This window comes from Macrobrachium nipponense, chromosome 28 (assembly GCF_015104395.2).
Source record: "Macrobrachium nipponense isolate FS-2020 chromosome 28, ASM1510439v2, whole genome shotgun sequence".
NCBI lineage: Eukaryota > Metazoa > Arthropoda > Malacostraca > Decapoda > Palaemonidae > Macrobrachium > Macrobrachium nipponense.
In genome coordinates, this window is record NC_087217.1 from 30,623,305 (window position 1) to 30,651,273 (window position 27,969).

General features: G+C 39.1%; 1 protein-coding gene across 1 annotated transcript in view; it reads left to right on the forward strand.

The window, feature by feature from the left end:
• The window catches only part of LOC135201639 (sec1 family domain-containing protein 2-like), a 238,259-nt gene that overhangs the window by 126,686 nt on the left and 83,604 nt on the right, over positions 1 to 27,969 (forward strand). The window contains exons 6-9 of the mRNA XM_064230729.1: positions 10,559 to 10,731; positions 22,819 to 22,945; positions 24,898 to 25,041; positions 26,090 to 26,215. Of these exons, the coding sequence (XP_064086799.1) occupies positions 10,559 to 10,731; positions 22,819 to 22,945; positions 24,898 to 25,041; positions 26,090 to 26,215 (570 nt within the window). The remainder of the gene's footprint in view (positions 1 to 10,558; positions 10,732 to 22,818; positions 22,946 to 24,897; positions 25,042 to 26,089; positions 26,216 to 27,969) is intronic.

Below are 27,969 nucleotides of genomic sequence, written 5' to 3' on the forward strand. Positions count from 1 at the left end.
CCCTCCCCCCCCTGCTGCAAATAGCTAGAATCCATGAATACTTAGAACCCCCCTCAAAAAATGCTTATACAGTGGATCCCCCGTATTCGCGTTCTCCGGATTCACGGACTCACACATTCTTGGATTTCTCTTGGGAACATTTTCCCGCATTATTCGCGGAAAATTCACATATTCACAGTATTTTTCTATAAGAAATAGTCACAAATTCCTGTTTTTTTTTTTTTTTTTTTTTTATCAATTTCATAATGAAATGCACTTTTGTGATAAAATAAAACTATAAAAAAACCAACCAAGTATAAAACTTTTATAGTGGGTTTTTCTTGAGTTTTAACTAACAAAATAGGCTGTTTTTAGCATTTTTATAGGGGTTCCAACTATTCACAGGTTCTATCTACCTATTCATGGGGGCGGGTGGGGGGGGGGGGGGGGGGGGGGGGGGGGGGGGGGGGGGGGGGGGGGTTTCTTGTACGCATCCCCCGCGAATACGGGTGGACCACTGTTACTGCCTAACTTGAAAGTTCAAATACCAGATGTATATACTAAAAGTATCATCCTACATCAAATATGTATTACCTTAGATTATTATTCTATTATACGTACTGTATTAATCTTTGAAATGATATCAATATAATTTCAAAGTCATCTTAAACATTTTACCATTAGATAACACACACACTGACCATTGAATGGGCAACATCATATATTGACCATCAAGAGTGAAATTATTTATGAATTTTTGAGAGAGAGAGAGAGAGAGAGAGAGAGAGAGAGAGAGGAGGAGAAGAGGGAAGATAGAGAGAGAGAGAGAGAGAGAGAGAGAGAGAGAGAGAGAGAGAGAGAGAGAGAGAATTGCATCACCTCTTCCCCTCCGCAATCTGTATATCTTTTCCAGAGAGAGAGAGAGAGAGAGAGAGAGAGAGAGAGAGAGAGAGAGAGAGAGAGAGAGAGAGAGAGGGCTGAACTAAGTATCTACTATTTGTCTATCTATCAATCCATTTCTCATTCTACCCCTTGGCAGAGAGAGAGAGAGAGAGAGAGAGAGAGATAAAAGAAGGAAGAAATAGAAATGAGATGATCAGGCTTGGCAACAATTTGGACCCATGGTCACTTTCTGTCAAGTAATGTGACATTTCTGACAGGCCCGCCTTCCCCCCTGCTTCATAACTTGAAAGGCATGAGACAAAAAATTCTGTTCTTTAATTTTTTTAAATAACTTACCATAGAGATCCATAAATATTGTAATAAATAATTTATTTATCATACAAAACAGAGGGAGATATTTTTATTTTTATTATTTAATATCCTTTAATCTTATTTAACTTAACCCTCTTACGCCGACTGGACGTATTTTATGTCGACATTTTTTGTCTCCCGTGTGCCGTCTGGACGTATTTTACGTCGACTTACAAAAGTTTTTTTTAAAATTCGCGGAAAAATACTTATAGGCCTACCAGCCTAAAACTTTTGAATCACACGCCTTTGGGGATGCTGGGAGTTCACGGATCAAGGTGTTGTTTTGTTTACAATCGTTATGCAGGCGCGCAAGCGCAAAATTCTTTCTTGCCGCACTAAAAAGTATCTGTGACACATCTCGGAAATTATTTCGTCACTTTGACATAATTTTTGTACCATTGTAAATTAACCATTACATGAAGTATTATATATGAAAATGTGCACATTTTTATGTAGAATACAACAATAAAATACTCATGATTGTAGCTTTTATCAGTTTTGAGATATTTTCATATAAATAACGATAATTGCCAAAATTTCAACCTTCGGTCAACTTTGACTCTACCGAAATGGTCGAAAAACACAATTGTAAGCTAAAAGTCTTATATTTTAGTAATATTCAATTATTTACCTTAATTTTGCAACTAATTGGAAGTCTCTAGCACAATATTTCGATTTATGGTGAATTTATGAAAAAACATTTTCCTTACGTCCGCGCGGTAACTCTTCCGAAAAAAATCATACATGCGATTGTGGTAATGTTTGCACCATTTTAAAATTAGCCGTTATATAAAGTTTTATATATGGAAATGTGCGCAATTTCATGCACAATACAACTAATAACAACCCATGGTTGTAGCTTTTATCAGTTTTGAGATATTTTCATATAAATAACGATAATTGCCAAAATTTCAACCTTCGGTCGACTTTGACTCTACCGAAATGGTCGAAAAACGCAATTGTAAGCTAAAACGCTTATATTCGAAACCCCTCCGGCATACGGGAGACAAATTTTTATTTACCGCTCCGGCGTAAGAGGGTTAAGAGGTAGGGAAATTGATACAGAAAAAGACGAAGGGAAGAATTTTCATTTGAAATTAGTTATCGTATTATTACTACTTCTATTATTATTATTATTATTATTTGAAAATAAAATAAACACGTGCATTTACCATAAAAATTCTTTCATCTCAGTAAGAAAGAGGAGTTATCCTTACAAGTGAAATGGAAAGGTAATTTTCATCTCTTCAAAATACTACCATTATGAATTTTGTAATTACAGTTTTATTATTATTATTATTATTAAATAACTGAAATTATCAATAAACATTTTACATACTAGTACCATAAAAATTCTTTCATCTCGGTAAAAGAGAGAGAGAGAGAGAGAGAGAGAGAGAGAGAGAGAGAGAGAGAGAGAGAGAGTGTTTGTCTCTCTGTTCTCTCAAAAAATACTTATAACACTTCCAGCGAAAGAGAGGGAGGGAGTTACCACTATGACACATTATTTTGTGTGGCAAAAGAGAGAGAGAGAGAGAGAGAGAGAGAGAGAGAGAGAGAGAGAGAGAGAGAGAGAGAGTTAGCCTTAATTAAAAGTGACATGGATAGATTAGTATTGTATTCATTTAAAATACTATTACATAATATGAATTTTGTAATTACAGTTATTATCATTATTACTATTATTATTTCTTGGGAGTAGACCCTCTTTTAAACAAGTCTTGTTGAAAAGGATTGCTGCATCAGCTCCATTAATTTTGTATAGAGTCTTCTCTATTTTCCTTATTAAGGATTTCTCAATGTTGCTGAAACTGGCAAGCAATGTGCCAAAGGGGATCGTCAAATCCAGTGTAGTCATATTGAATTATCTTTATTACTGCTATATACATAAATTACTGTTACAAGTTTCTCTTCTCTATTTTCTCCTCTCTCTCTCGCTCTCTCTCTCTCTCTCTCTCTCTCTCTCCTCCTTCTCTCTCTGACGTTTCGCCCAACAGATCTGGGCGAAACGTCAGAGAGAGAGAGAGAGAGAAACTTGTAACAGTAATATATGTATATAGCAGTAATAAAGATCATTCAATATGACTACACTGGATTTGACGATCCCCACCTTTGGCACATTGCTTGCCAGTTTTCAGCAACATTGAGAAATCCTTAATAAGGAAAATAGAGAAGACTCTATACAAAATTAGTGGAGCTGATGCAAGCAATCCTTTTCAACAAGACTTATTATTATTATTTTTATTATTATTATTAGTTATTATTATTATTATTATTTTTTTTTTTTTTTTTTTTTTTTTTTTTTTTTTTTTTTTTTTTTTTTTTTTTTTGCTCTATCACAGTCCTCCAATCCGACTGGGTGGTATTTATAGTGTGGGGTTCCGGGTTCATCCTGCCTCCTTAGGAGTCCATCACTTTTCTTACTATGTGTGCCGTTTCTAGGATCACACTCTTCTGCATGAGGCCCGGAGCTACTTCAGCCTCTAGTTTTTTCTAGATTCCTTTTCTGGGATCTTGGGATCGTGCCTAGTGCTCCTATGATTATGGGTACGATTTCCACTGGCATATCCCATATCCTTCTTATTTCTATTTTCAGATCTTGATACTTATCCATTTTTTCCCTCTCTTTCTCTTCAACTCTGGTGTCCCATGGTATTGCGACATCAATGAGTGATACTTTCTTCTTGACTTTGTCAATCAACGTCACGTCTGGCCTGTTTGCACGTATCACCCTATCCGTTCTGATACCATAGTCCCAGAGGATCTTTGCCTGATCGTTTTCTATCACTCCCTCAGGTTGGTGCTCTACCACTTATTACTGCAAGGGTAGCTGATGTTTCTTGCACAGGCTCCAGTGGAGGGCTTTTGCCACTGAATCATGCCTCTTTTTGTACTGGTTCTGTGCAAGTGCCGGGCATTCGCTTGTTATGTGGTTTATGGTTTCATTTTTCGTATTGCACTTCCTCCATATGGGAGAGATGTTATTTCCATCTATCGTTCTTTGAACATATCTGGTTCTTAGGGCCTGATCTTGTGCCGCTGTTATCTTTCCTTCAGTTTCCTTCTTTAGCTCTCCCCTCTGTAGCCATTGCCATGTGTCATTTGCTGGCTAGTTCTTTAGTCTGTCTCATGTATTGTCCGTGCATTGGTTTGTTGTGCCAGTCCTCTGTTCTGTCTGTCATTCTCCTGTCTCTGTATATTTCTGGGTCTTCGTCTACTTTTATTAGTCCTTTTTCCCATGCACTCTTTAGCCACTCGTCTTCACTGGTTTTCAGATATTGCCCCAGTGCTCTGTTCTCGGTGTTGACGCAGTCCTCTATACTTAGTAGTCGTCTCCCTCCTTCCTTTCGTGTTATGTATAGTCTGTCCGTATTTGCTCTTGGGTGTAGTGCTTTGTGTATTGTCATATGTTTCCTGGTTTTCTGATCTATGCTGTGGAGTTCTGCCTTCGTCCATTCCACTATTCCTGCGCTGTATCTGATTACTGGCACTGCCCATGTGTTTATGGCTTTTATCATATTTCCGGCGTTGAGTTTTGACTTGAGTATCGCCTTGAGTCTCTGCATATATTCTTTCCTGATCGTGTCCTTCATCTCTTGGTGTTTTATATCCCCTCCTTCCATTATTCCCAGGTATTTGAATCCTGTCTCATCTATGTGTTTGATGTTGCTCCCATCTGGTAGCTTTATCCCTTCAGTTCTCGTTACTTTGCCTTTTTGTATGTTGACTAAGGCGCATTTTTCTATTCCAAACTCCATCCTGATGTCCCCAGATACAATCCTTACAGATTAGGGTATCTATTTCCTTGATGCTCTTACCATACAGCTTGATGTCGTCCATGAACATCAGATGGTTGATTCTGTTGCCTCTTTTCTTGAGTTGGTACCTGGTATCCATCTTCTGTAGTACTTTTGTCATGGGAATCATGGCTACTACGAAGAGTAGTGGGGACAGTGAGTCGCCCTGGAAGATCCCTCTCCTGATATTAACCACTGCTAGTCTTATTCCAGAGCTTGTAAGTATTGTATTCCAGTTGCGCATTGTATTTTTGAGGAACCTGATGGTGTTTTCCTCTGCCCCATATATTTTCAGACATTCTATTAGCCATGTGTGTGGTATCATGTCGAAGGGTTTCTTATAGTCTATCCATGCCATGCTTAGGTTGGTTTTCCTTCTCCTACTGTTCTTCATTACCATTTTGTCTATCAGGAGCTGGTCTTTTGTGCCCCTACACTTCCTTCTGCAGCCTTTCTGTTGGTGGGGGTGGATGGTGTTTGTCTCCTCTAGGTAATTGTATAGCCGTTTCACTGATGATACCTGTTAGTAACTTCCACATTATTGGTAGGCAGGTGATAGGCCTGTAGTTACTGCTATATTTCCCTTACTCTTGTCTTTTTGTACTAAGGATGTTCTTCCTGTGGTCATCCATTTGGGTGCATGGTGATTTGAGATACAATGCTGGAGTTGTTCTGCTATTCGTGGGTGTAGGGCCTTGAAGTTTTTGAGCCAGTATCCATGGACTTCATCGGGACCTGGGGCTTTCCAGTTTGGCATTTTCTTTAGTTGGTGTCTGACTGTGTCTGTCGTGATCTCTGTGAATCTTTGTTTTATTCTCCCTGTTTCTTCTTCCTTGACTTCCTGGAGCCATGTTGCATGTTTGTTGTGTGATAACCGGATTACTCCATATGTTTTCCAGAGTCTCTTACTTGGTTTGGCTTCTAGGAATTCTTGGTGGTTGTCTTCCCTCTTAGTTGGCTGATAGTCTTTTTGGGTCGGTTGGTTCCGAATAGTTTGTTCTGTTGGTATCCCTTATTCCTGTTCATGTACCGTTGGATCTTATGTGCTTTGGCCTTAAGCCTCTGTTTTACATCTTCTATTGTGTTGTTTAGTCCCCTTTCTTGTACTTTGTATTTCTCATTGAGTTCCTCCCTTGTTTTCTTGCTTCTTAGCCTTTTTTCCGCCATCTCTTTCAGTTTACTCAAGTCAGATCTCATCACCATGATTTGCTTTTCCAGGCGCCTTTTCCAAGGAGGTTGCTGTTTTGGTTTCTGTTGGGTTGGTTGTGCTGGTGGTGTTGGTGTTCGAATCCCCATCAGTTCTGCTACTAATCTCGCTCCTGCATATACCAAGTTATTTGTTTCTGTGATACTGGTGGTGTGTATTATGCCCATTATTTCATTGACCTCACTTGTTTTCTCCCTTAATTTCTTGGTGTTGTAGGCTTTCATGGAGGGAATCTTTGTTCTCTCTGTATCTGGCTCCATCCATTGTCTAATCTTTTCTACCCATTCCGTCCTCTCTGTTACTTCGTCGGTGTTTCTTCGTGTGTCGTTATTATTAATATTATTATTATTATTATTGTATATGCTGGAAACAGACCTTCTTTCAAACAAGTTTTATTAAAAATAATGGCAGAATTCATAGAATTGATTTTGTACAATATTCTTTCAATTCTCCTTATGATTTGCCTTTCAGGCACGCTGGTATTATAAAGCAGCTGTCCAATGTTCATCGTGCTGTAGGTCGTCAACGGAAATTTTGGGCGAGCTGGTGTTATCAAAAGCAAACTGGTTATCAGGGACAGGCTGGGGTCGTCAACAGGTATACAGGTGCGCTTCGTAGGTCGGGAACAGGCCGTAGTCGTCAGGGGTCTATCTGGTATTTCTTGTTATTTCTTCTTTTCTGGTTTTTAAAAGGCGTCTACATGTTTCGGCCACCTCGTTTGGCCATCTTCGGGACGGGATCGCTGAGTGCAATGGTCTGTGTCAGATGTATTCACAGACCATTGCACTCAGTGATCCCGTCCCGAAGATGGCCAAACGAGGTGGCCGAAACATGTAGACGCCTTTTAAAAACCAGAAAAGAAGAAGAAAATAACAAGAAATACCAGATAGACCCCTGACGACTACGGCCTGTTCCCGACCTATGAAGCGCACCTGTATACCTGTTGACGACCCCAGCCTGTCCCTGATAACCAGTTTGCTTTTGATAACACCAGCCTGCCCGAAATTTCCGTTGACGACCTACAGCTCCATGAACATTGGACAGCTGCTTTATAATACCAGCGTGCCTGAAAGGCAAATCATAAGGAGAATTGAAAGAATATTGTACAAAATCAATTCTGTGAATTCTGCCATTATTTTTAATAAAAATATTATTATTATTATTATTGAAAGTATTAAAAACATATAGTACAAGTACTATAAAAAAAATCTTGAGTCTCAGTAAATGAGAGAGAGAAGAGAGAGAGAGAGAGATGAGAGAGAGAGAGAGAGAGATAGAGAGAGAGAGAGAGGAGAGAGAGAGAGAGAGAGAGGGGGGGGGGGAATTTCATGAGCACTTGATGGCAACAGCACAACAGCTCCTTCCCCCTCCTGTCACTTAACTTGATACGTATGACAGTTTTAGTACCTGGAGTTGTAGAAAGAATACTGGGATTTCCTTCATTCTTCCATAATTTTTTAAATTTATAAGCTAAAATCTTACTAATTCACTATGGGATTTTCTTTAATGAATTGATATTATTGCTGTATAAATTAATATTAATATTTGAAAATAGTAAATCATTTATTTATCATACAAAAAAACATACATCTTTGTAGTAGAGAGAGAGAATTATTATTTTTATTATGTGATATCATTTCAACTTATTAAACTTACTAATACAGTACGTATTAATCAAAATTAATAATTGAAAATTAGTAAATCATTTTTGTATTATAAAAATGTATTTAGTCATGAAAATAAACATCAAAATACACTAATTAGTGATTATTTTTGTCGGCAAATTCCGCGAAAGGGCGAGTCCGTCTGCGAATAATTTCTAGATAGGTTCCAAAGAAAAATCCGCGAATGTGTGAGTCCACGAATCTGGAGAACGCGAATGCGGGGGGACCGATGTATATATATATTTATATATATATATATATATATATATATATATATATATACTATATATATATATATATATATATAATATATATATGATATATATATATATATGTATATGTAGTATATGTATATGTATATATATATATATATATATATATATATATATATATATATATATATATATATATATATATATATATATATATAGATATATGTGTGTGTGGGTGTATACTATATATATATAAAGGTAATGCCACAGAGGAAAATGAGAATTGCTGAGATCTTTCGGTCTTAACGACCCTTTACTATAGGCAAGACTGATCAGAACATGTAAGCATGTACAAACGGAGATTACAGGGTTAATAAAAGGTACAATTCACTTTAAAGAAATGAAAAAATGCCCGTGGGCTAGATTAAAGATATAAAAGCAGCTACCCACACGTGGTCACAGGTAATTTAGTCAGAAAACAATACGTTTTGTTTTAGGAACAAAGAGGCATATGCAAATGGACAGTATCAAATTAGTAAAATCCCGAAGGCTAGATTAAGGATTTAAAAGAGTGTTGCAGTCAAACACACTGGTCAAAGGTAAATTAATTCGAAAAACAATACACTTTGTATTAGTAACATGAAATTTACAAAATATTTAGACAATGAGCGACCATGAGAAAAAAATAATTAATAACCAAGAAAATGTGGGACAAGTTAATTACTGTAGTAGTTAATTAATTTATTTTAAGGTCCTCCATAAACATTTTACAAATGTATGGGTCCAAATGGTACAATCCCAGACTAAGATTTATATTGTTTATTAGTGATTTGTATAATTGCTGATTCCATTAAATTTATTGAAACATAATCATTAAACCTAGCAATTTATACAATGAGATTTTTTGCTCAGATGGATAAATAGTGCATTTGAATTCTGGGATGTTCTAACTAAATACATATGCTGCTTTATTCGTATATCTAAATCTTTACTTGATTGACCAACGTAAAAAAAAGACGGGCAATCCTTACAAGGAATTTTGCAAATGATGTTGTTATTTGTTACTGGACTATTCTTCATTAGCATACCTTTAATGATATTGTTATAATAGAACACAACATTAACATTAAAAGATTTAGATATTGATTTTATGGTTTGAAATCCACAAAAGTAAGGCACGCTAAGTACATTTTCAGGGGTTTCTTTTTCATTGTTAACATCATTATAAAACTTTTTGTGAGCCTTTTTGATAACATAAATCAATTATAAAAGGTGGGTAGCAGAGATCATTTCCTATCGTTTTATATATTCTATTTCTTGGTTAAGATATTGTGGACTCGCAATCCGCAAAGCACGTAAAGAAAAAAGTGAAATTTTAATGTTAAGGTGGTGACCAGAATAAAATTGTACATATGTTAAATTATTTGTGGGTTTCTTATAAATACTGAATTTACATGGGAAAGACTCGTTATGTATTATGTAATACATCGAGGAAAGGGATGGCATTGTTATTTTCAGTTTCAACAGTGAATTTTATGGATGGCACTAAATTATTTAATTTAGATAAATCTTTTACATCAATACCAACAGATAAGAGTACAAAGATGTCATCTACATATCTGAACCATTTTAAGGGGACAAGTGTGATATTCGGGAGGTGTTGTCTTTCAAAAAGTTCCATTAATATATATATATAAGTTTGAAAGGAGAGGTGATTAGGGGTTACCCACGGCGATACCAAATATTTGTTGGTAATATTCTCCATTAAAAGTAAATCTGCAATCACAAATACACAACTTAACATAATAGTAAACAAAAGAACATTTTACCACTGGATATTTACTCTCTCTCTCTCTCTTGTACCCTACACGCATGATTGCATTTATATTTTAGTTTGAAAAAATAAAAAAGTGGGAGAATACAGTAAAAATATAAACAAAATACTGTAGCATAAAATATAAATAAAAAGTGAGAGTATGTGTGTTACTGTACTCACACTAATATGCAGCATACCTTGGTTATTGCATCTCTCTCTCTCTCTCTCTCTCTCTCTCTCTCTCTCTCTCCTGCTCTCCTCTCTCGTCTCTCTCTGTCTGTATTGTATGCATTCTTTAAAAAAAAAAAAACTTGAATATATCATAAACATGAAAACATGAAACCAAGCAAGCTTTATCAAGTCATGTTTATTAGTCCTCTCCCCCATCCAACAATGCATCTCCACTCCCTCCCAGCCATAGAAGCTGTTCCTCAGCTCCAGCCTCTAACTGTTTACATGTTCTCTAACTGTTTAAGAGGCAAGAGTATCTCTTATTTCATGGCACATTTCTATTAACTTTTTTTGTACATCCAAACCAGATTTTTTTCTATTTGTAGTGAGTTTCCTGTTCATTAGAAGTAGTCTTTATGTGGTTATCCACTTAATTCTCTTGTTTTTTTTTTCAATAGACAGCTGCAAACAAGGTGTCTCTGGTGTTTGTGGATCGTACACTGGACTTGGCTGATGCTTCTAGCCATGCAGGTGAAACATTAATGGAGAGAATTTTATCACTTCTGCCACGTCTTTATGGTCACAATTTGGACTCCGCGGTCAATATGGCTCCCACTTGCCATGTTCATCCGTAAGTGAAAATATTTCAAGTGCTTTATTTCAAGTTTTAATAACCTAACAGATTATGTTTACATTTTATTGATTATCATGGATACTGAGTTTAGACGGGTAATGTCACTGCCTGCACCACCCCATAGTTTATATTGCGAAATACACACAGTTCTTGTAACTGTTAAGCATATTTTGTCATATACCTACTAGTACTTACATTATGAAGGCACTCTTATGCAATGGTCATCAAGTGTTTTAGTGAAGTTACCAAGGTAATATGTGAGAAACAAGAAGAGTTGACATTTGGTGTGCAGTAAAGTGAAGGAAATCACGAATGAATGTGGACCTGGGTTGATGACTAGGCAGTAGGTTACAGCAAATTAAAGTACATCAAACCCATCACTGGATTATAGTATTCTTTGAGCTAAAGAGAATGCCAAATTGAAGTACAGTGGATCCCCATATTTGCAGGGATGCGTTTCAGAACCCCTTGTTCACGGGGATGCGTTTCAGACCCCCCACAAATAGCTAGAATCCACAAATAGTACATGAAAACCTCATTAGAAATGCTAAGAACTGCCTGTTTTGTAAGGTCAAATTTATTCCTTTTGGCTTATTCCTGTTTTTTTTAATACTTTTATCACAAAAAGTGCATTTATCATGAAATTAATATGAAAATACAGTAATTTGTAGATATTTATCAGAAAAATACAGCGAATACATGAATTTCCCACAAATAATGGGTAGATATGGTCCACAGAGAAATCCGTGAATATGTGAGGCCATGAATCTTGAGAACGCTAATACAGTGGGTCCACAGTAATTTCATTTAATTTGCAAATTAAGTAACTTTTGTTTGACTATAATAGTTGATGAATAAGCCACATGTCCCAATCCTCATATGCAGAGAATGTAGCTTAACACTATCAGTTATACATATTTTATATAAATGTCCAAGCCAACAGCAAATGTCAAGTTTTGGAAATTCAAATTGTGGAAATTTGTTCAGAATCTCCATTATTTTCAGTTCATACAATTATTAATTTTGTTTTCAAAGGATTGCAGATTATTAGATAAGATTTAAATTTTATTACTAAAAACAAACCCTTTCAGGCCAGCCCTATGAAAGTCAGGTGTTTTAAGTCTGATTAAACTACCTTATTATGTATAACAGTAATAATAGTAGGTTAAAGCTTAAAGATTTTGTAACTGATATACCTTCCCTGCTATATGTATTCATCATATCTTGTCAGCTTACATGACTTTGCTCAGTGGAGCAACACTAGTCATGATTGCTAGAGTGGTTCTTAATAGTAAAGCAGCTCAGGTTATGGCTCTCATTGGAGTAATCTTTTCTCTTGAAGAAGTAGGATCAGCTGGTGCAAGGGGTTCTGTACATGGTTCCACTTTGTGCATAAGGGCTCTCAATGGTAACAAATGGTCTCATCTGGTAACAACAAATGCCTTCTCTGTGAATCCTAGGCAGGGGCAGGAGAGGGGGAAGCAAAATATCTGCTCAGACAATGCAAATGCTCCTGAAGAGAATACATCAACCTGCCAAGTTCCATGTGCTATACTGCATGTCATTAGCATCACTTGGTATGAGGTGACAGCTGAAGAATCTGGAGTAGCACCAGGTGGCAATTTGGTTGAAACTGGAGGAAAAATAGAAGTGCCACTGGGTTGTACAGGGCATGAACCTTTCAACCCAGCTGATACTCTAGGGAAGGAGGAGCCTCAACAAATACTAGTAGTACAGGAATTCTCCTTGACAAGCGAGAGGCTAAAGCCAAAGATTTGAATACTGACCTTCAAATGACTACACAATTTGTATGATTTTTGTATTATACCATACTTCACAAAGAGGCATTCCAGGCTTTATCACACGCATTAGTACATCTTTGTTATGACATCTTTATGCTGAACATGAAGGTTGACAAAATGAATGAATTGAAATGCAATTTATATAATTCACAAAGTACAATACAATTTATATAACACGGATTAAAAAAGTATTCTAAAGAAACCTTGGGGTTTTTCTAAAATCAAGAGCAAAGTATATTAAATACACTAGTAACATTAATGAGTTACCATTACCAAGAATAGTTTGTTAATCCTAAGTGAAAAGGAAAATCTATAAATAAACAATTACATTGAAGAGTAATTGGAGTGAAACATATTCAAGAAAAACTTATGCCTTACTAGGCAAGTACTATACTATATCCTAAAAAATAATAAGCAGAGCTTTTTAAGTTACTAGTGAATTAAACCAAAGCTTCCCATTTGCTTTGATAATTGGCTATCTAGCACTTACTAACAACAAAATTTTTGGAACTTACCAGTTACCAGTTGTACTCAAAATTTAGTAATTGCAAGCCTAACACTAGACTTGGCAGCACTAGTTCTTCTATGTCCATAGGCAAAGAAGAAAGCTAGGATTATGTTTTTTTTTTTTTTTTTTTTTTTTTTTAGCAAAACTACCACTCATCATGGGAAAACCTTGCAGTTGGTTGCCCAGCTTTCTTAACCCATAATGGATGGATAGGTCCTCGGAGTATAGTAATAAAGGGATTTTGACGTAAGGAAAAATCTATTTTCTGGGCGATTGGCTCGTGTCGCCAGCGAAATATCCTTTAATCTATTATTTCTAGGGTAAATGTACTAACACATACCAGAGAATAAATAAATAAAGAAAAAAAAAAAAAAAAAAAGGTCAGTATAACTGACTCGCTCACCCTCCAAGAGGGTGTCGGTATGAACACTATGGCGAGTGAGAACCATCCACGAGCCAAATGCCAAAAGAATTCTCCCACTACAAAATCCCCCAAGAGGAGAGCCGACCCACAGAGTGGGCAGCACTTACTACTACTACTCCATCCCATGCTGCCGACTGCTGCGCCTCTGGTGGCCATCCTGAAGTTAGCAGACAATCTTGGCGATGGGATGGGTAGGGCGGGATTTCGCTGGCGACACGAGCCAATCGCCCAGAAATAGATTTTTCCTTACGTCAAAATCCCTTTTCTGGGCTCAGCTCGTGTCGCTGCGCGAAATCGTACCAGAGAAATAGCACAAGATTGTAAACAAAACAAACAAAACAAAATAAAAAGAGGTCTCAAATAAAAGATAAAATAAAAGTAAAAGAATATAATTGCTAATAAGGATACATATACACAGTGATACAAAATAGAAATATTGCTTAAATTACACTTAATTCTAATAATATTTCTTAACTTAAGGTAATTTACATATATACAGGGGTAATATGGCATATATGTACCAAAATGGTATCTGTGTAAAGCTTATGTATCAAAAATTCTAGAGCAATTAACATAATAAGTTGAACAAAACAAACTCAACCATAATAATATATAAAGGAATGTATATGACTTAATATACAAACCCGTAACCATTACAATAAGATGTATCCCCTAGCATAAAAATAAGGGGATGACATCCACTAGATCAATATTCATCATCAATTGTGAGTGTCCCTAGCAAAAAAATAAGGGACACCCACCACATCATCATAAAAGCAGCTAAGACACAAGGTGACCGTAAATGAACAAGGCAGGAATAGACAAACTGTTGGGTGAGGCAGGTAGAAAGGAGGACTGGATCTTCTACTAAAGATTAGTTAGAGTCAGGGGAAACTATGTTCCCCGCTGCAACTGCTGAAAATTTCAGAGCTTCCAAGGACTTTAAGTAATGACGTTTTGACTACTGTCGGCGATTTCCATCCAGTATACTTTTTCAACTCATCGAAGTTCATATGTTGGAAATAGTTAATTGAGTGGCTACTGCCCTGACATCATGTGCTTTTGGGAAAGAGTCAGGATTGGCTTGTTTAATGAAGTACAGGATTTGTTGCCTGATGCCTTTAATAGATAAAGTGCCACCTTTTTCTCTCTTAAAGAGAGGACCCGATGAGGATGAGGAGGTCCTAGATAGAAAGGCTCGTAAGGTTGAAACTGGGCAAAGAGATACATCTTGTGGAAGGGGTAGTACCTTCCAAGGTTCCCACCTCATCAAAGGATCTTCATTCTTAGCTATAAAGCAACGTTCCGGAGAAAGTAGCACTTCCCTGTGGGAAGGAACTGAATATGATCCGATCTCTGGATAAGCCGACAGTTCTGAAATTCTAGCTCCTGAGGCCAAGCTTAATAAAAATAGGGTTTTCTTAAGAGCATTATAAACGAGCATGTGTCATTATTGGTTTCTGAAGCCAGCTTTAGAACATCGTTTAAGAACCATGATACTGACGTAGGCCTTACAGAAGGTCTAAGTCTAGCACACGCCTTGGGGATAGACGAGAAGTAGGAATCTGTCAAGTCTATGTTGAACCCAAATTGAAAAATCTTTTTCAAGGCTGATTTGTTTGTCGTAATTGTGCTAGCTGCTAAGCCTTTTTCAAATAAGGATCTGAAAAAGGATATAGCTGAATTGATTGTCATGATCCTAATATCTGATTCTTTCAGGAAGGTTGCTAACTTTTTGACAGCAGCATCATACTGTCTCAAAGTTGAATCTCTTTTATCGGATTCCAAGAAGAGAATATTCTGAGGGTCAATGTTCGCATCCCTTTTCGCTGCAAACTTCATGAAATCCATAAAGTTAGGGTTTTGAGAATCCCTGAGGAAGCGAACACAGTCTTCGTTTGTACTGACTGGGAGAGCCTGGGATTGGGGATCCGAAGAGGGCGAAGACCCAGTTCCAGAATGAGAGGGTACCAATTGCTCTTCGGCCAGTCTGGGGCTACTAGAGCCACTTGACCCTTGAATGTCCTGAGTTTGTTTAACACTTTCATGAGAAGATTCACTGGAGGAAAGACATAAATCTTCTCCCAGTTGTTCCAGTCATTAGAGCCAGGGCGTCCGTGGCATAGGCCAGAGGGTCCAGGTTGGGGGCCACATAACACGGAAGTTTGTGGTTCGCTTGAGATGCGAAGAGATCCACCTGTAGACCTGGAACTCTCTGAAGAATCCATTGGAACGAACTGTTGTCCAGTGACCATTCCGACTCTAGAGGTACTGATCGGGATAGAGCATCTGCTATGACGTTTCTCACTCCAGCTATATGAGTGGAGGAGAGATGCCAACTGAACTTGTCCGCCAGGGAGAAGATGGCTACCATGACATGATTTAGATGACGTGACTTGGAGCCTCCTCTGTTTACACAATGTACTACCACTGCGCTGTCCAGGACTAGCTTTATGTGGGAGTACTTTGGCGGACGTAACCTTTTTAGAGTCAAGAACACTGCCATTGCTTCCAGTACGTTTATATGGAACTGACGGAACTGAGGTGACCACGTTCCTTGAACCTTCTTGAACTGGGAATATCCTCCCCACCGCTTAATGAAGCGTCTGTGTGGATGGTGATCCCTGGTGGAGGAAACTGAAGGGGCACTGACACCGACAAGTTCTTGACTTTCGCCCACGGCCGGAGTCGATTCTTTAGAATCAGAGGGACTGAGGATAATTTGTCCCTGGACCTGACATTTGCTCGTGAGCGCCAGATTCTGGTTAGGTCTTTCAGTTTGGCTTTCATTAGGATGTTCGTCACTGATGCAAACTGGAGAGAACCCAGGATCCTTTCCTGAGATCTTCTTGAAGCCAGTTTGTGACTCAGAAATTGCTTGACTGACTTCGCTATTTCCTTCCTCTTGGATGATGGAATCGACAGAGTATGGGAGGATAGATTCCATTGAATGCCTAGCCACTGAAAGTTTGACTCTGGAGTGAGTCTGACTTGGTCCTGTTTATTTGAAGCCTAGATATTCCAGGAACTGAATCACTTTCAGTGTTGCTTTGTTGCATTCCTCGACTGTTGAAGCCCAGATCAACCAATCGTCGAGATACGCTACTACCATAACCCCTTGCGATCTGAGTTGTTGAACTACTACTTCCGCCAGCTTCGTAAACACCCTGGGTGCTACGTTGAGCCCGAAAGGAACTACCTTGAAGGAGAATGTCTGGTCTCCTATCTTGAAGCCCAGATACGGACGGAAGTGTCTTGCAATAGGGATATGATAGTAAGCGTCTGTAAGATCGATAGAGGTGGTGAGACGGCCCCACGGGGAAGTAAGGTCCGCACTGCGAGATCGTGAGCATCTTGAACTTGTCGCAGCGAATGGCTAAGTTTAAGCGGGACAAGTCTAAGATTACCCTTCTTTTTTGTGAGCCTTTCTTTGGCACGCTGAACAAGCGTCCTTGAAATTTTAACCTTTTGACTCTCGCTATAGCTCCTTTCTGAAGGAGATCCTCCGCATACTCCGTCAATTCCTTGGAAGGAAGTTGGCGGAAAGGTCTGGATGGGGGTGGGTTCGCTAACCAGCTCCAACCCAGGCCTTTTGACACAATGCTCTGAGCCCACTTGCTGAAGTTCCACCGGTGGCGAAAGTGAAACAGCCTCCTCCTACCTGAAATTCTTCATTGGTTCTGGTAGCCTCCTCGGCCTCCCCTGAAATGTTTTCCCCTATTGAAGGGACCTCCCGATCCTCTCCCACGAAAGGATCGCTTACCTCTGCCTCCCTTACCCGAGCGGTCATACTTCTGTGAAGCTTGACCCTCGAAGACCTGGTTGTAGGCTGGAGAGAGGGCGTAAGAGGTGGAGGGCTGAGGCTGAGGGGAGATAACGTAAATCGGCTGCGATTGAGCCTTTGAGGTGGAAGGTTGGGCTGTTTGCACCAAGGGAACAGCCGGAACTTGCTGAGAAAAGCGTGGTTGCTTCTTCTGGTAGGGCTGGAAACGTCTAGGTTTCCTCTGAGCCTTACCCTTACCGACTTGTCCTGTCGTCTCTTGGCCGTAAGACCCCAACGGTCTTTAAGGCTCTGGTTCAATCTCGTAGCCTCTGACTGAACCTCCTTCACCATCGCTTCTGGGAAGAGGTCTGCTCCCCAGATGCTTGACGCAAGCAACTTATTCGGCTCGTGCCGAATAGTTGCTTCTTGTAGGACATGTTTCCTACAATTCGTCCTAGCAGTGGCAAACTCAAACATATCTGACTGCACCGTTTGAGTCAAAGATTTGGTAAGAAGCTTGAAGAGCGGTTCCGACCCATAGGCAATGGTAGCCACCTCGGTCATAGCCATGGAATTAATGGACCTGGCTAACCGCGATTTGGCATCGAATTCTGCTGAATAAGGCTATCTGGAAGCCTAGGTAGCTTCTCACCAAACTGCTCCATAGCACAGTCTGGTTTGAGTTTGCCCGCTGAGAAGGTGTTAGGTAAGTCTTCCCACAATTCACCGGCTGAAGGAAGTAGAGGAGATGTAGGATCTGCTTCCTTCAGTTGAGGCATGGAATCCCCCTTCTGGGCTGCTGGAATAGTAGTTGTCGCGATCTTTGTCAGGAAAGGGAGCGGGGTACTCTCTTCCATCGTAAAGATCGTAAACGGACTCTTGAAAGGTTGGATTTTCGTATTGGAACAATCCATGTCCTCTAGACACCTGAGCCATTCTCTCTGAGCCTGGTCACGTTGAATAGAGGACTGTCTCCTTTGGTACTTTATCATCGAGTCATGGCTGAGGCGGTGAGCCTGGCGTAGCCGATGAACGGAGGCTGAAGGTCTTCCGGGTAGAACTCGAAGTCCTCAATCCTCCGAGTTCCACATTCCGGGATAGAGATGAGCCGTCTTGGAAGGGGCGTATGACGCTACTCTCCAAGGGTTGTTCATTGAGAACGGAGGAAGAGAGTCATACGGGGGAAGTTGGGCTCCACCTGTGCTGAAAGGTGGAGGAGAGGCTAGAGGAGCTTGGCTCAGTCCGGCTATAATGGTGTCCTGAGAGGTAATCCTATCCGACAACCGAGAGAACATTTGTTCCATGCTATTTTTCAGAGACCCAACCAGATCGCCCACCTGTTGTAAAGAGACAGCGTTGGCGTCCAAAGCCGGAGCTGCTGCGGAGGTGGAAGGGTGGCCCTGAACTGGAACCAAGGGTAGCGGAACTAACGACTCCGCTGGAGTGTGAGATCTCTCCCTGGAGGATCTACTCCTCGAGGACTTAGAGCCGGACCCAGAAGCTTTAGATCTCTCTGCTCCGGGATTCGCAGCCGGAGACTTACGAGAAGAGGATGACGCCGAAGCCGTCTTCTTAGACGACGACGACGTCTTCGTCAAGGTTTTCACTGTCTGACCCTTGACCTTGGGTCTAACTGAAGCGTCAGGAGAAGTATATAACTCATTACCCGTAAAGCCTTGGAAGGATGGAGGAGGTTGCAGGAGTAGAAGAACAGTAGCACCCAAGGGTATCCCTTGGGTGTCCAACTTACCTACCTCGACCAACAGGTCGTCTACACCTACCATGGGTTCTACATTAATATCAAGCGTCGCGACTTCCGAGGAGATGTCCTGGCCTTGGTCTGTCAACGAGGCAGCCAGCTGTTGCTGGATGAAGGCGATAGTCGGGGCCGCATCTGCTGGGTCGACGTAGCCTGTCGCCTTGCCTCCGGGGAAGATTAGTACCGCCAACCTCTTCTCAAGGATGTAGGGCATACCCTTGGCGGCGTTCTTCCCGAAACCGCCGACCCAGGCCCGCAGGGTTGCCAGTGCGGTATCCCTCACAGCCGGAGCCTGGAAGAGAGGGTATTGATTAGATTTAAGAATAACTTAAAACTAAAACTAACTTAAAGCGTAACTTAAAATTATAGGGGCTATAAGACCCCCTGAATCTTACCTTAAGTTAGAGTGATTAATGTAAAAACTTAAGCACTATAAAAAAAATGGAGAACCAGTTAACGGAGTTGGAATACTTACCCCGTCTAAGAGCTGGCTCACCAGATCGTAACAGATGGTACACGTCTCGTGGTACCAGACCTGGATGTCCCCGTGCGGAGTCGCGCATGGAGCATGGGACCGGCAAACTTCGTGTCCACATGGGTCCTGAAGTGTGGCGGCGCATCCCGGATGCTCACAGTTGGTGGTCTGTAAGTGAAAAGACACATGAGTATCTTAAAGACTATCACTTACAGGCTAAAGGACAGAAGAACTCCGTTGCATGCCGGAGCTCGGAAAAATTTTGGGCATAACCCCTCCCTTAATCGCCTGAATAGGCTATAACCCCGGAGGGATCCGGTGGGACAGGAAGGGAGGGGGGATGGTTTAAGGTACTTAAGATAAACTTAAATGTTTAACATAATAGATCTTAAACCTAAAAACTCGAACGTACCGGACTAAGTCCAGTGCGTGGCGGAGTGTTGTAACTCAGCGAGACGGAGTGGTTAGAAGGGACCGACTGTATGTTCCGGTCCACCCTGCTGGGTGGACTAGCACCTTTCCGCTGGATGCCAGGTCTCCGGTGGTAAAGGAGCCCTAGTAAGGTGGGAAAGAGCAAGAGGACATACAGACTCGGGCTAGCAACGGAGCGACGGTAGCAACGGAGGGGGGAAAGGCCAGTCCCCCCCCACCTTACCATCCGGCCGACCGAGAAGCGGAGAGGTCGAGTCCAGTCTGGGTCTGTCCCGTCCCTCTACTCCCTCCGCCTGGGGGGAGAGAGGGAGGCAGGCTCGGGTATGCGGAGCGAGCATGGGCAGACCGACCCATCCCCCCGACTCTATAGAAGAGCGGGAGGGGGGGAAGGTGACTGGACAGGCGTCTGGCTGCCTCGTGATCACGTAGTGACCACGGGGCGATAAGAACAAACAACTAAGCCTAGAAACATAACCAACTGATCAGAGAGATGCTATCGGGAAGCAACCGAACTGAAGAGCGGTAGCATATAGGCCCAATGGGCCATGACCTAGGCTCAGCAAGCCAGACGCCTAGCTAACCTAACAAATACATATAAATCAAATGAATAATAAAAATGAAAGAAAGAAAACAATATAGTAGGAGAAAAAATCCAGGAGTGTACGACTAACTCGAAGGCAAGTCTACCACTCAAAGCTAGCCGAGGCCGATACTAAGAGCCGTGGCTAGGGTCTGGATGGAAGGAGCCTACATGAGGTAAAAGACATGCATGCATGACAAAACCGTGTAGACCGTACCCTAAACAAAGCGGATAATTAAAATAGAGCGTACTTAAGTAAGGGGATGTTCTGGGTATGGGCGACCAAGAACGAACCCACCACGAGGCAGAACCATGCTGCCATGCTTCCGACCTAGAGTTCGTATTTATACCTAAAAAACGGCAAATACGGGCTCAGGGCCGGAAAAAACCAAATAGCAATAAACACTGAGTACTTAACTTAGCTGCTGCGATGGCTGCACGCTCCATGGTAAATAAATCCAAAGGAAAGGGCACACAAAAACACAGAGTAAAAAATGGCACGTCTGAATTGGGTGCGCTAACTGAAAAGGATGGCCACCAGAGGCGCAGCAGTCGGCAGCATGGGATGGAGTAGTAGTAGTAAGTGCTGCCCACTCTGTGGGTCGGCTCTCCTCTTGGGGGATTTTGTAGTGGGAGAATTCTTTTGGCATTTGGCTCGTGGTAGTGGTCTCACTCGCCATAGTGTTCATACCGACACCCTCTTGGAGGGTGAGCGAGTCAGTTATACTGACCTTTTTCTTTATTTATTTATTCTCTGGTATGTGTTAGTACATTTACCCTAGAAATAATAGATTAAAGGATATTTCGCGCAGCGACACGAGCTGAGCCCAGAAAAACAGGTTTAGAGTGGTGGATGGATTGATTCTGTAGATAAACAGTATTAAACGCCATCGATTTGGAAAGAATCTGGCAGGAAAAGGTGCCAATACTTTTATAGCCCAAAAATTCATAAATGCAAAGTTAGAGGGGGAATGTACTGCCTCTCCGTCTCATATGACGTCTTTTTATAAATTTGCTCATAAATATACCAAATGGCTGCTGTTGGTTTTAGTTCTTTTCTTTTATGATAGTATGTCAGTTGTAAATGTAATTTTGCAAAGAAATATTAGAATAAAATGAAAAAAGTTACTGAATCTTCATTCTCGGTAAATTTATGTAAATGTTATTCAACAAATATGCTAAGATTTAATTACTGATTTTATTTCTTATCTGTTTTGATATTGTGTGAGCTATATCTATAATTTTACAAAATAAAATAAAATTATTTATTAGAAAAAAGATATATAAGTTGGTAAAATTTATGATTGTCTTGTAAAAAAGGTCCCACAGGAAGGTAGGAAAATTTTTTAGAATTTTTTTTTTTTTTCACCATTTGCATATCTTCCTCTTTCCATCGATTTTTTTTTTTTTTAATTAGCCTACCTCAAAGTTTTGCCTGCATGGGGTGCTGCATATTGATTTAAGGGTTAAGACTGAAAGTCTAAAAAAAAATTTATTAATCAGTTCATTTTGTGAGTGGAGTAAACATCAATCATTCAAGAAATAAATGAAATTTGAAATTATAAAAAAATAAATTATCACAGTTAGTGGAAATGTCTCAATACCTTGGTAGTACACTAATTAGCTCAGCTGCAGACATATGGCACACGAATAATACGTACATATATAGTACCTGTTTGAGACTCTGGGACCTGCCCACACATGTTGTGCTACTGCATGACTTCCATTTTTTCTATCTTGAATTTTTCAAGCAATGTGAGAATGTTTTGGAACATGAAAGACCTAGTTGTAATTACAGGAACCCCCCGGGTTAATGTTGGGGGGTTCCGTTCCCAGCTGCTACCGCTAACGGAAAATCACCACTAATCAAAAATCAATGATATCAGCACTAAAAACCTGCTTAACAACGCATTTAACTGGATATCAGAGCCGTTCACCAGAGATTGGCGCTGCTAATTGGATATTGGCACGGCTAACCAGAGATCGGCGCAGAAAATCCAATTAACAGCGTTGCTAGACATGCACCGTAAAATCGGATAGCCGTTAACCAATGCCGCCATTAACAGGGGCTGCCTGTAATGATTGAGTGATAAATAATTAGAATTCAGAAAGAATTATATTTTATATGTCAGATATATTGGAAAAACTTAGATGAACTTAACATAAAAGTGAATTTTATTTTAGAATGAAATATCTAATTTTTCATCCCATTTTACTAGCCATTGCTAGTATTAGAGTACTGTACTCAAAAGTTAGTTTTACAAGTTTTAAAATGTTCTTATTAGTTTGTTGAGGCTTTTATCCTGCTTTTATTGTTTCAAAGAGTCTTTTGTAATTGCAGGAGTAGTGAGTGGACCTTAGTACCTGGATGTTTAGCTCCACAAGAAGAAGAAGAACGGGCAACAAAGGTGCTAAGCTCTCTGGTTTTATCGTCAAAAAAGGAATCACTTTCTCTATTAAATAAATATGTAAGTTACATTCATGCCTTATTAAAATAAAATTGTTTGACAAGTCTTGTTCAGACAATCTCTCTCTTTTTGTACAGGTAGTATTCAAGTTACGATAATTCATCATATGATGATCCGATTTTACGATGGGGTTAGTAATTAATACTGGTACAACAATATTTTTAAAATATATATTTTTAAATTTCACACACAACAGATGCAGGCAGCAGAGTACAATCAGGCAGTGAGAGAGGCCAAATTACAATTGCCTAACTTCTTTACCTGTATATCTTTATGCCATCTTCTAGTTAAATAAGTCAAAAAAAGTTCAAGAGAATGATGAAAGTAGTACTATTGTTTTAACATTATACTTGTAAAATAAGAACAGTCATAAACGACTGAGTGATAAACAACTTTTTGCTAAGTACAACCAAATCCAATAACAACAACATCCATTTTGCTTGTATTTCAGCCATCGTACAATAGTAAACAATTATACGTAGTTATGTCATAATTCATGTTATGTAGAATAGACTGATATTATATTATGTAATAACTTTACTTGCTATGAATAAAAAATCATCAAGGAAATGCACTGTAAAGTTTAAACCAAGTTGTAGCTGAAGCTGAGAAAATAATATTCAAGCTGTAAATGACTGTTATTGGGCATCGACAACATGGGTAAAACTCCTAAACTTTGATATAAATTAAAACACAGAAGTAGATAAAACTGAGATAAAATTATTTTAATCAAAACTACTGGGCATCAAAGAGCGCATTTTACTATTGTTTTTACACCAATAAAAGATAAATAACATAAAACTCGTTTTATGATAAAAACAAGTTAAAATAACAAATGGAATCGCTGGATTTTTTTGCTGTCTGTGAACAAAAAAAATAATTTAGTTCACAATGAAACGTATTGAAGTCATATTTTGACTTAAAAACACGTTGTATAATGAAAAATTGCTTTGTTCCATATAAGTAAACTTTAGATATTCATTTATGTTAACTAGGAGCAAGAACATTCACTGAGAATAGAGTTAAATATGGCAAAACAAACTTGTATTCCCCATCAGCTTTTTTCCAAACCAAAACATTGACCGCTATATCAGTATTTATATCAATGCAATATGAGGATACGGTATATACAATATTATTGGATGCAGGAAAGTAATGTATAACTTTTAAAAAACTTCATGGAAAAGATGCATATTTATTTCATTTGTATTTTATGATTATACGTAGCTATCAGCAAGCCTGACACCGTTCAGTTATGCCGAAGTCGGACCGAATCTGGTTCTCGTTTCTTGTTCAATTTCTGTTTGTACTGAATTATCATACGATCTGATTCTTGTTTCATGTTCAGTTTCTTTCTGTACTGAATTATCATACGTCAGATACATTGAACCTCCAGAATTAGTCAGTATTAATAATTACTACCGTATATGTAGTATAGAGTATACTGTAGGCTAGGCCACTGTATATGCATATGGTATATCATGGTGTAGGCTAGGCTAACTCTTGTTATTGTTATTCAGTTTCTCTGTACTAAATTATCAGAAGTCAGTATGCATTGAACCGAGAGAATTACCTGATATTGATAATTATTTGACCATATATGCATAGAATAGCTATACTGTGTACTGTAGACTGGGTATATATGTGAAGATGATACTGATTACCTCAGTGTAGGCTAGGCTATATTCGAGATACAATTTTTTCAACAAACAATGGGTTTTTTGGAATCTAACCCCATTGTAAGTAGGAGAATACCTGTACTATTGTGTTATCATATGATATAGTACGTACATATAACTGATGACTGTGATGTATTATTTTTTTTATGATGATAATTTAAGCGTTTGCCATTGTATATTTCCAAAACTGATGCGTCTTGGTTTGATTTTATTTGTTGCTGTTCACTTTTTTCTTCCATTAACAAGGATTAACAAGGGTTTTCTGATTTTAAGATTTTAGAAATTGCTTGTCGTAAAAATATTGTTGGAGTGGACAGTGGCAGGGATACAAGGGTTACACCAGAGAACCTCAAGAAAAATATTCAGCAGACCAGCTCTAACATTGAAGCCTTTAGTGAAAATGCTGGCTTGATACAGGTAATTAGCTTCTTAAATTTAGAGAAAATGTGCCTTTAAAGGTATTGCTATTATTTACCATAGCCAAGCACATTTTTCTCTTAAAGAAATTTATCAGTGTGATCTGAGTACTAGTTAGAGCCAATTGAATTTGTAAATTGCACATGCTATTTGCTTTTCTTGTAACTGTAAAGTATATTGCCACGCTGAGTTTTGTGAAATTACTGCAGAAATTATTGTTAATCCCTCATTAATATGAGTCATTACAATATGGTTAAATTGACAAGAAGTTTGGATCAAGGAGGGTCAATATTTGGTAAATGTCATTTAAACTGAAGTTAGAACACACTCATTTTTTCAGTAAACCATATGTATAATTCTAGTTTTGTTTGCACAAAACTTGGAAATTCTGTACTATTTAAGGTAAAATATTGAAAATTTTCAAGATTTTATCATTTTTAGTGCTTCTGTTGCATGTAGAACCACTTAAATTTTTTTGTAGTCATTTATGTAAAAAAAGTTTAACATTGCTATTTTCATTGGACAGCTTCATTAGGTTACCAATTTCAAGAGTGTAATAAACTTGTTATTACAACTCATACAGCCTCTTCTGCTACTGCTTTATCTGATGCTGCTACATGCTGACAAAAGAAATCATTAAAGACAATTGCTGTTTCAGTTTTCATGAGGAATCCCTTTTCTTCAGGGCAAGAATTATTATCATGAACTGTATAATATTTGCTAATGTGATTTTTCATTTTAATTTTAAAAAACAAAGGTTATAAAAGAGCATTAATGTTTCATAGTCTTGATAGGACGTAATTACAATTGAACTTAGGAACATACTTGACTAAAATTTGGATTGTGGTCAGTTATTTTGATAATATTGAGAAGCTTCTATTTAATCTTTGTGGTCTTCCTTCCATGTGTTTCATTATTATATTATTATTATTATTATTATTATTATTATTATTATTATTATTATTATTATTATTATTATTATTATTATTATTATTATTATTATTATTCACAACCCCCATCTAATTCACTATTCTTGATCTTTAAACAGCAAGGTCTAGGTGTAGTAGAGACACTCTTGGATCCGAAATATGCACACCTAGATCAACTATTAAGTATGGAAAAGCTCTTATTGCAGTCAATAGGTAATCCAGATGAAACTCCACCATTTACGCAGGTGAGAAAAAAAATGTATGCATTAGTATAATTGCTATTAATATAGTATGTATACAAATACAGAAATACTATTCTTATCCACACTATTCCCCAAAGGATATCTTTTCAGGCTGACAGTGTATACATAATCTGACTTCTTAAAACTGGCACCCTTGGGACCAGGCCACTCTTCTTCTTTCCCACCGTTATCCCTACACCAAGGGGTCGGTTGCCTGATGTGCCTTTCCTTACAACATCAGGCATGATTTATTATTTGGAAAAGGGGTTTGTTCATATACGGAAGAAACCTTTGGTCTTAACATTATGATAATACTAGCACCAAGCTGGAAACTGGTAGAATTAAAATTAAACTTGTGAGATCCAGGGACTTGACATCTATACCAGGTCACGGGGCATGTAGTACCCAGAATGCCTTCGGCATCCCGTGAACACCCAGTTACTTTCCTACCACCTTTAAGATAGGACATGATTACTTTCTATCTGTTTTAAAGCTGGTTTTAGTTTGTCCAATTTTATTAATTTTTTCACTTTTTAATTTTTCTTTCTCTGGGTGTTCTCAGTGTTGGTGTGCAGGTGTGTGTACGTTGTGAGATGGAGAATTTTGCTTCACCAACGGGAATTTCTTCGGGTTGTCAGAAGAGACAAAGGAAATGCCCTGGAGTGAGTGGGTTTCCTTGTTCAAGATTCCTGACCTGTTGGAACTCCTAATAGACGTGCCGAGAGAGTTACCTCCGTGGAACAACCTACTATGTCAGCCACACGTGGAGAGGTACCACCAGTCGTTGAAGTCCCTACCACTTCACGGATGGAGACTGTCAAGTATTTCCTGCGAGCAAGAGACTTTTCTCAGAAAGCAGCAACACAGATGGCAGGAAATATCAGAAAGTCATCTGCAGCAGTCTACCAAGGAAAATGGTCAGCATACTGTGATTGGTGTCGTAGAGGGAACTTTTCTCTACTCGGAACTGCTAGTCAACAATTAGCAGATTTTCTGATATATCTCAGGACAGAAAGGCATATGTCTGTATCTGCTGTAAAGGGGTACAGGGCTGCTCAAGCCTTGGTCTTACACATGGAAGGTGTGGACATTTCGTCTTCATGGGAGCTGGCTATGTTAATGAAGAGTTTTGAGCAGTCCTGTTCGCTGAAGGAACTAAAAGCCCCAGATTGGGATTTGACCAAGGCACTGAGTAGTCTTACAAACCCCCCCCCCCCCCCTACAAACCATTAAGACAGTCCACAGATAGGAGCCTGACCCTGAAGACAGTCTTCTTATTGACCCAAGCCTCAACCAAAAGGCTGGGGGAACTGCATATGTGGTAAAGCATTCAAGAGGTTGGAAGTCAATGGTATTCGAGTTTGTTCCAGAATTCGTAGCCAAAACTCAAAACCCATCAGTAGTGGATGGCAGATTCGACTCCTTTTCCATACCTTCTGTGGCAGAATTTGTAGACAATGACAAAGAAGAAATGCCTCTGTGTCCCGTCAGGGTACTGAGAGAGTACTTAAGGAGAACAAGGCATCTCAGGCTGTTCATAAGTACAGGACAGAACAAAAAGGAAGTGTCTAGGAATACAATATCGTTTTGGCTGAGAGAAACGATCAGGAATGCATACATGACAGAAGACAGAGGGTCAAATAGCCAAGAGAGGGCTAGACCTCATGACATTAGGGGCTTGAGCGCTTCTTTGGCATTCAAGAAGAATACAGTGTTCCCCCCTTATTCGCGAGGGATGTGTACCAGACACCCCCGTG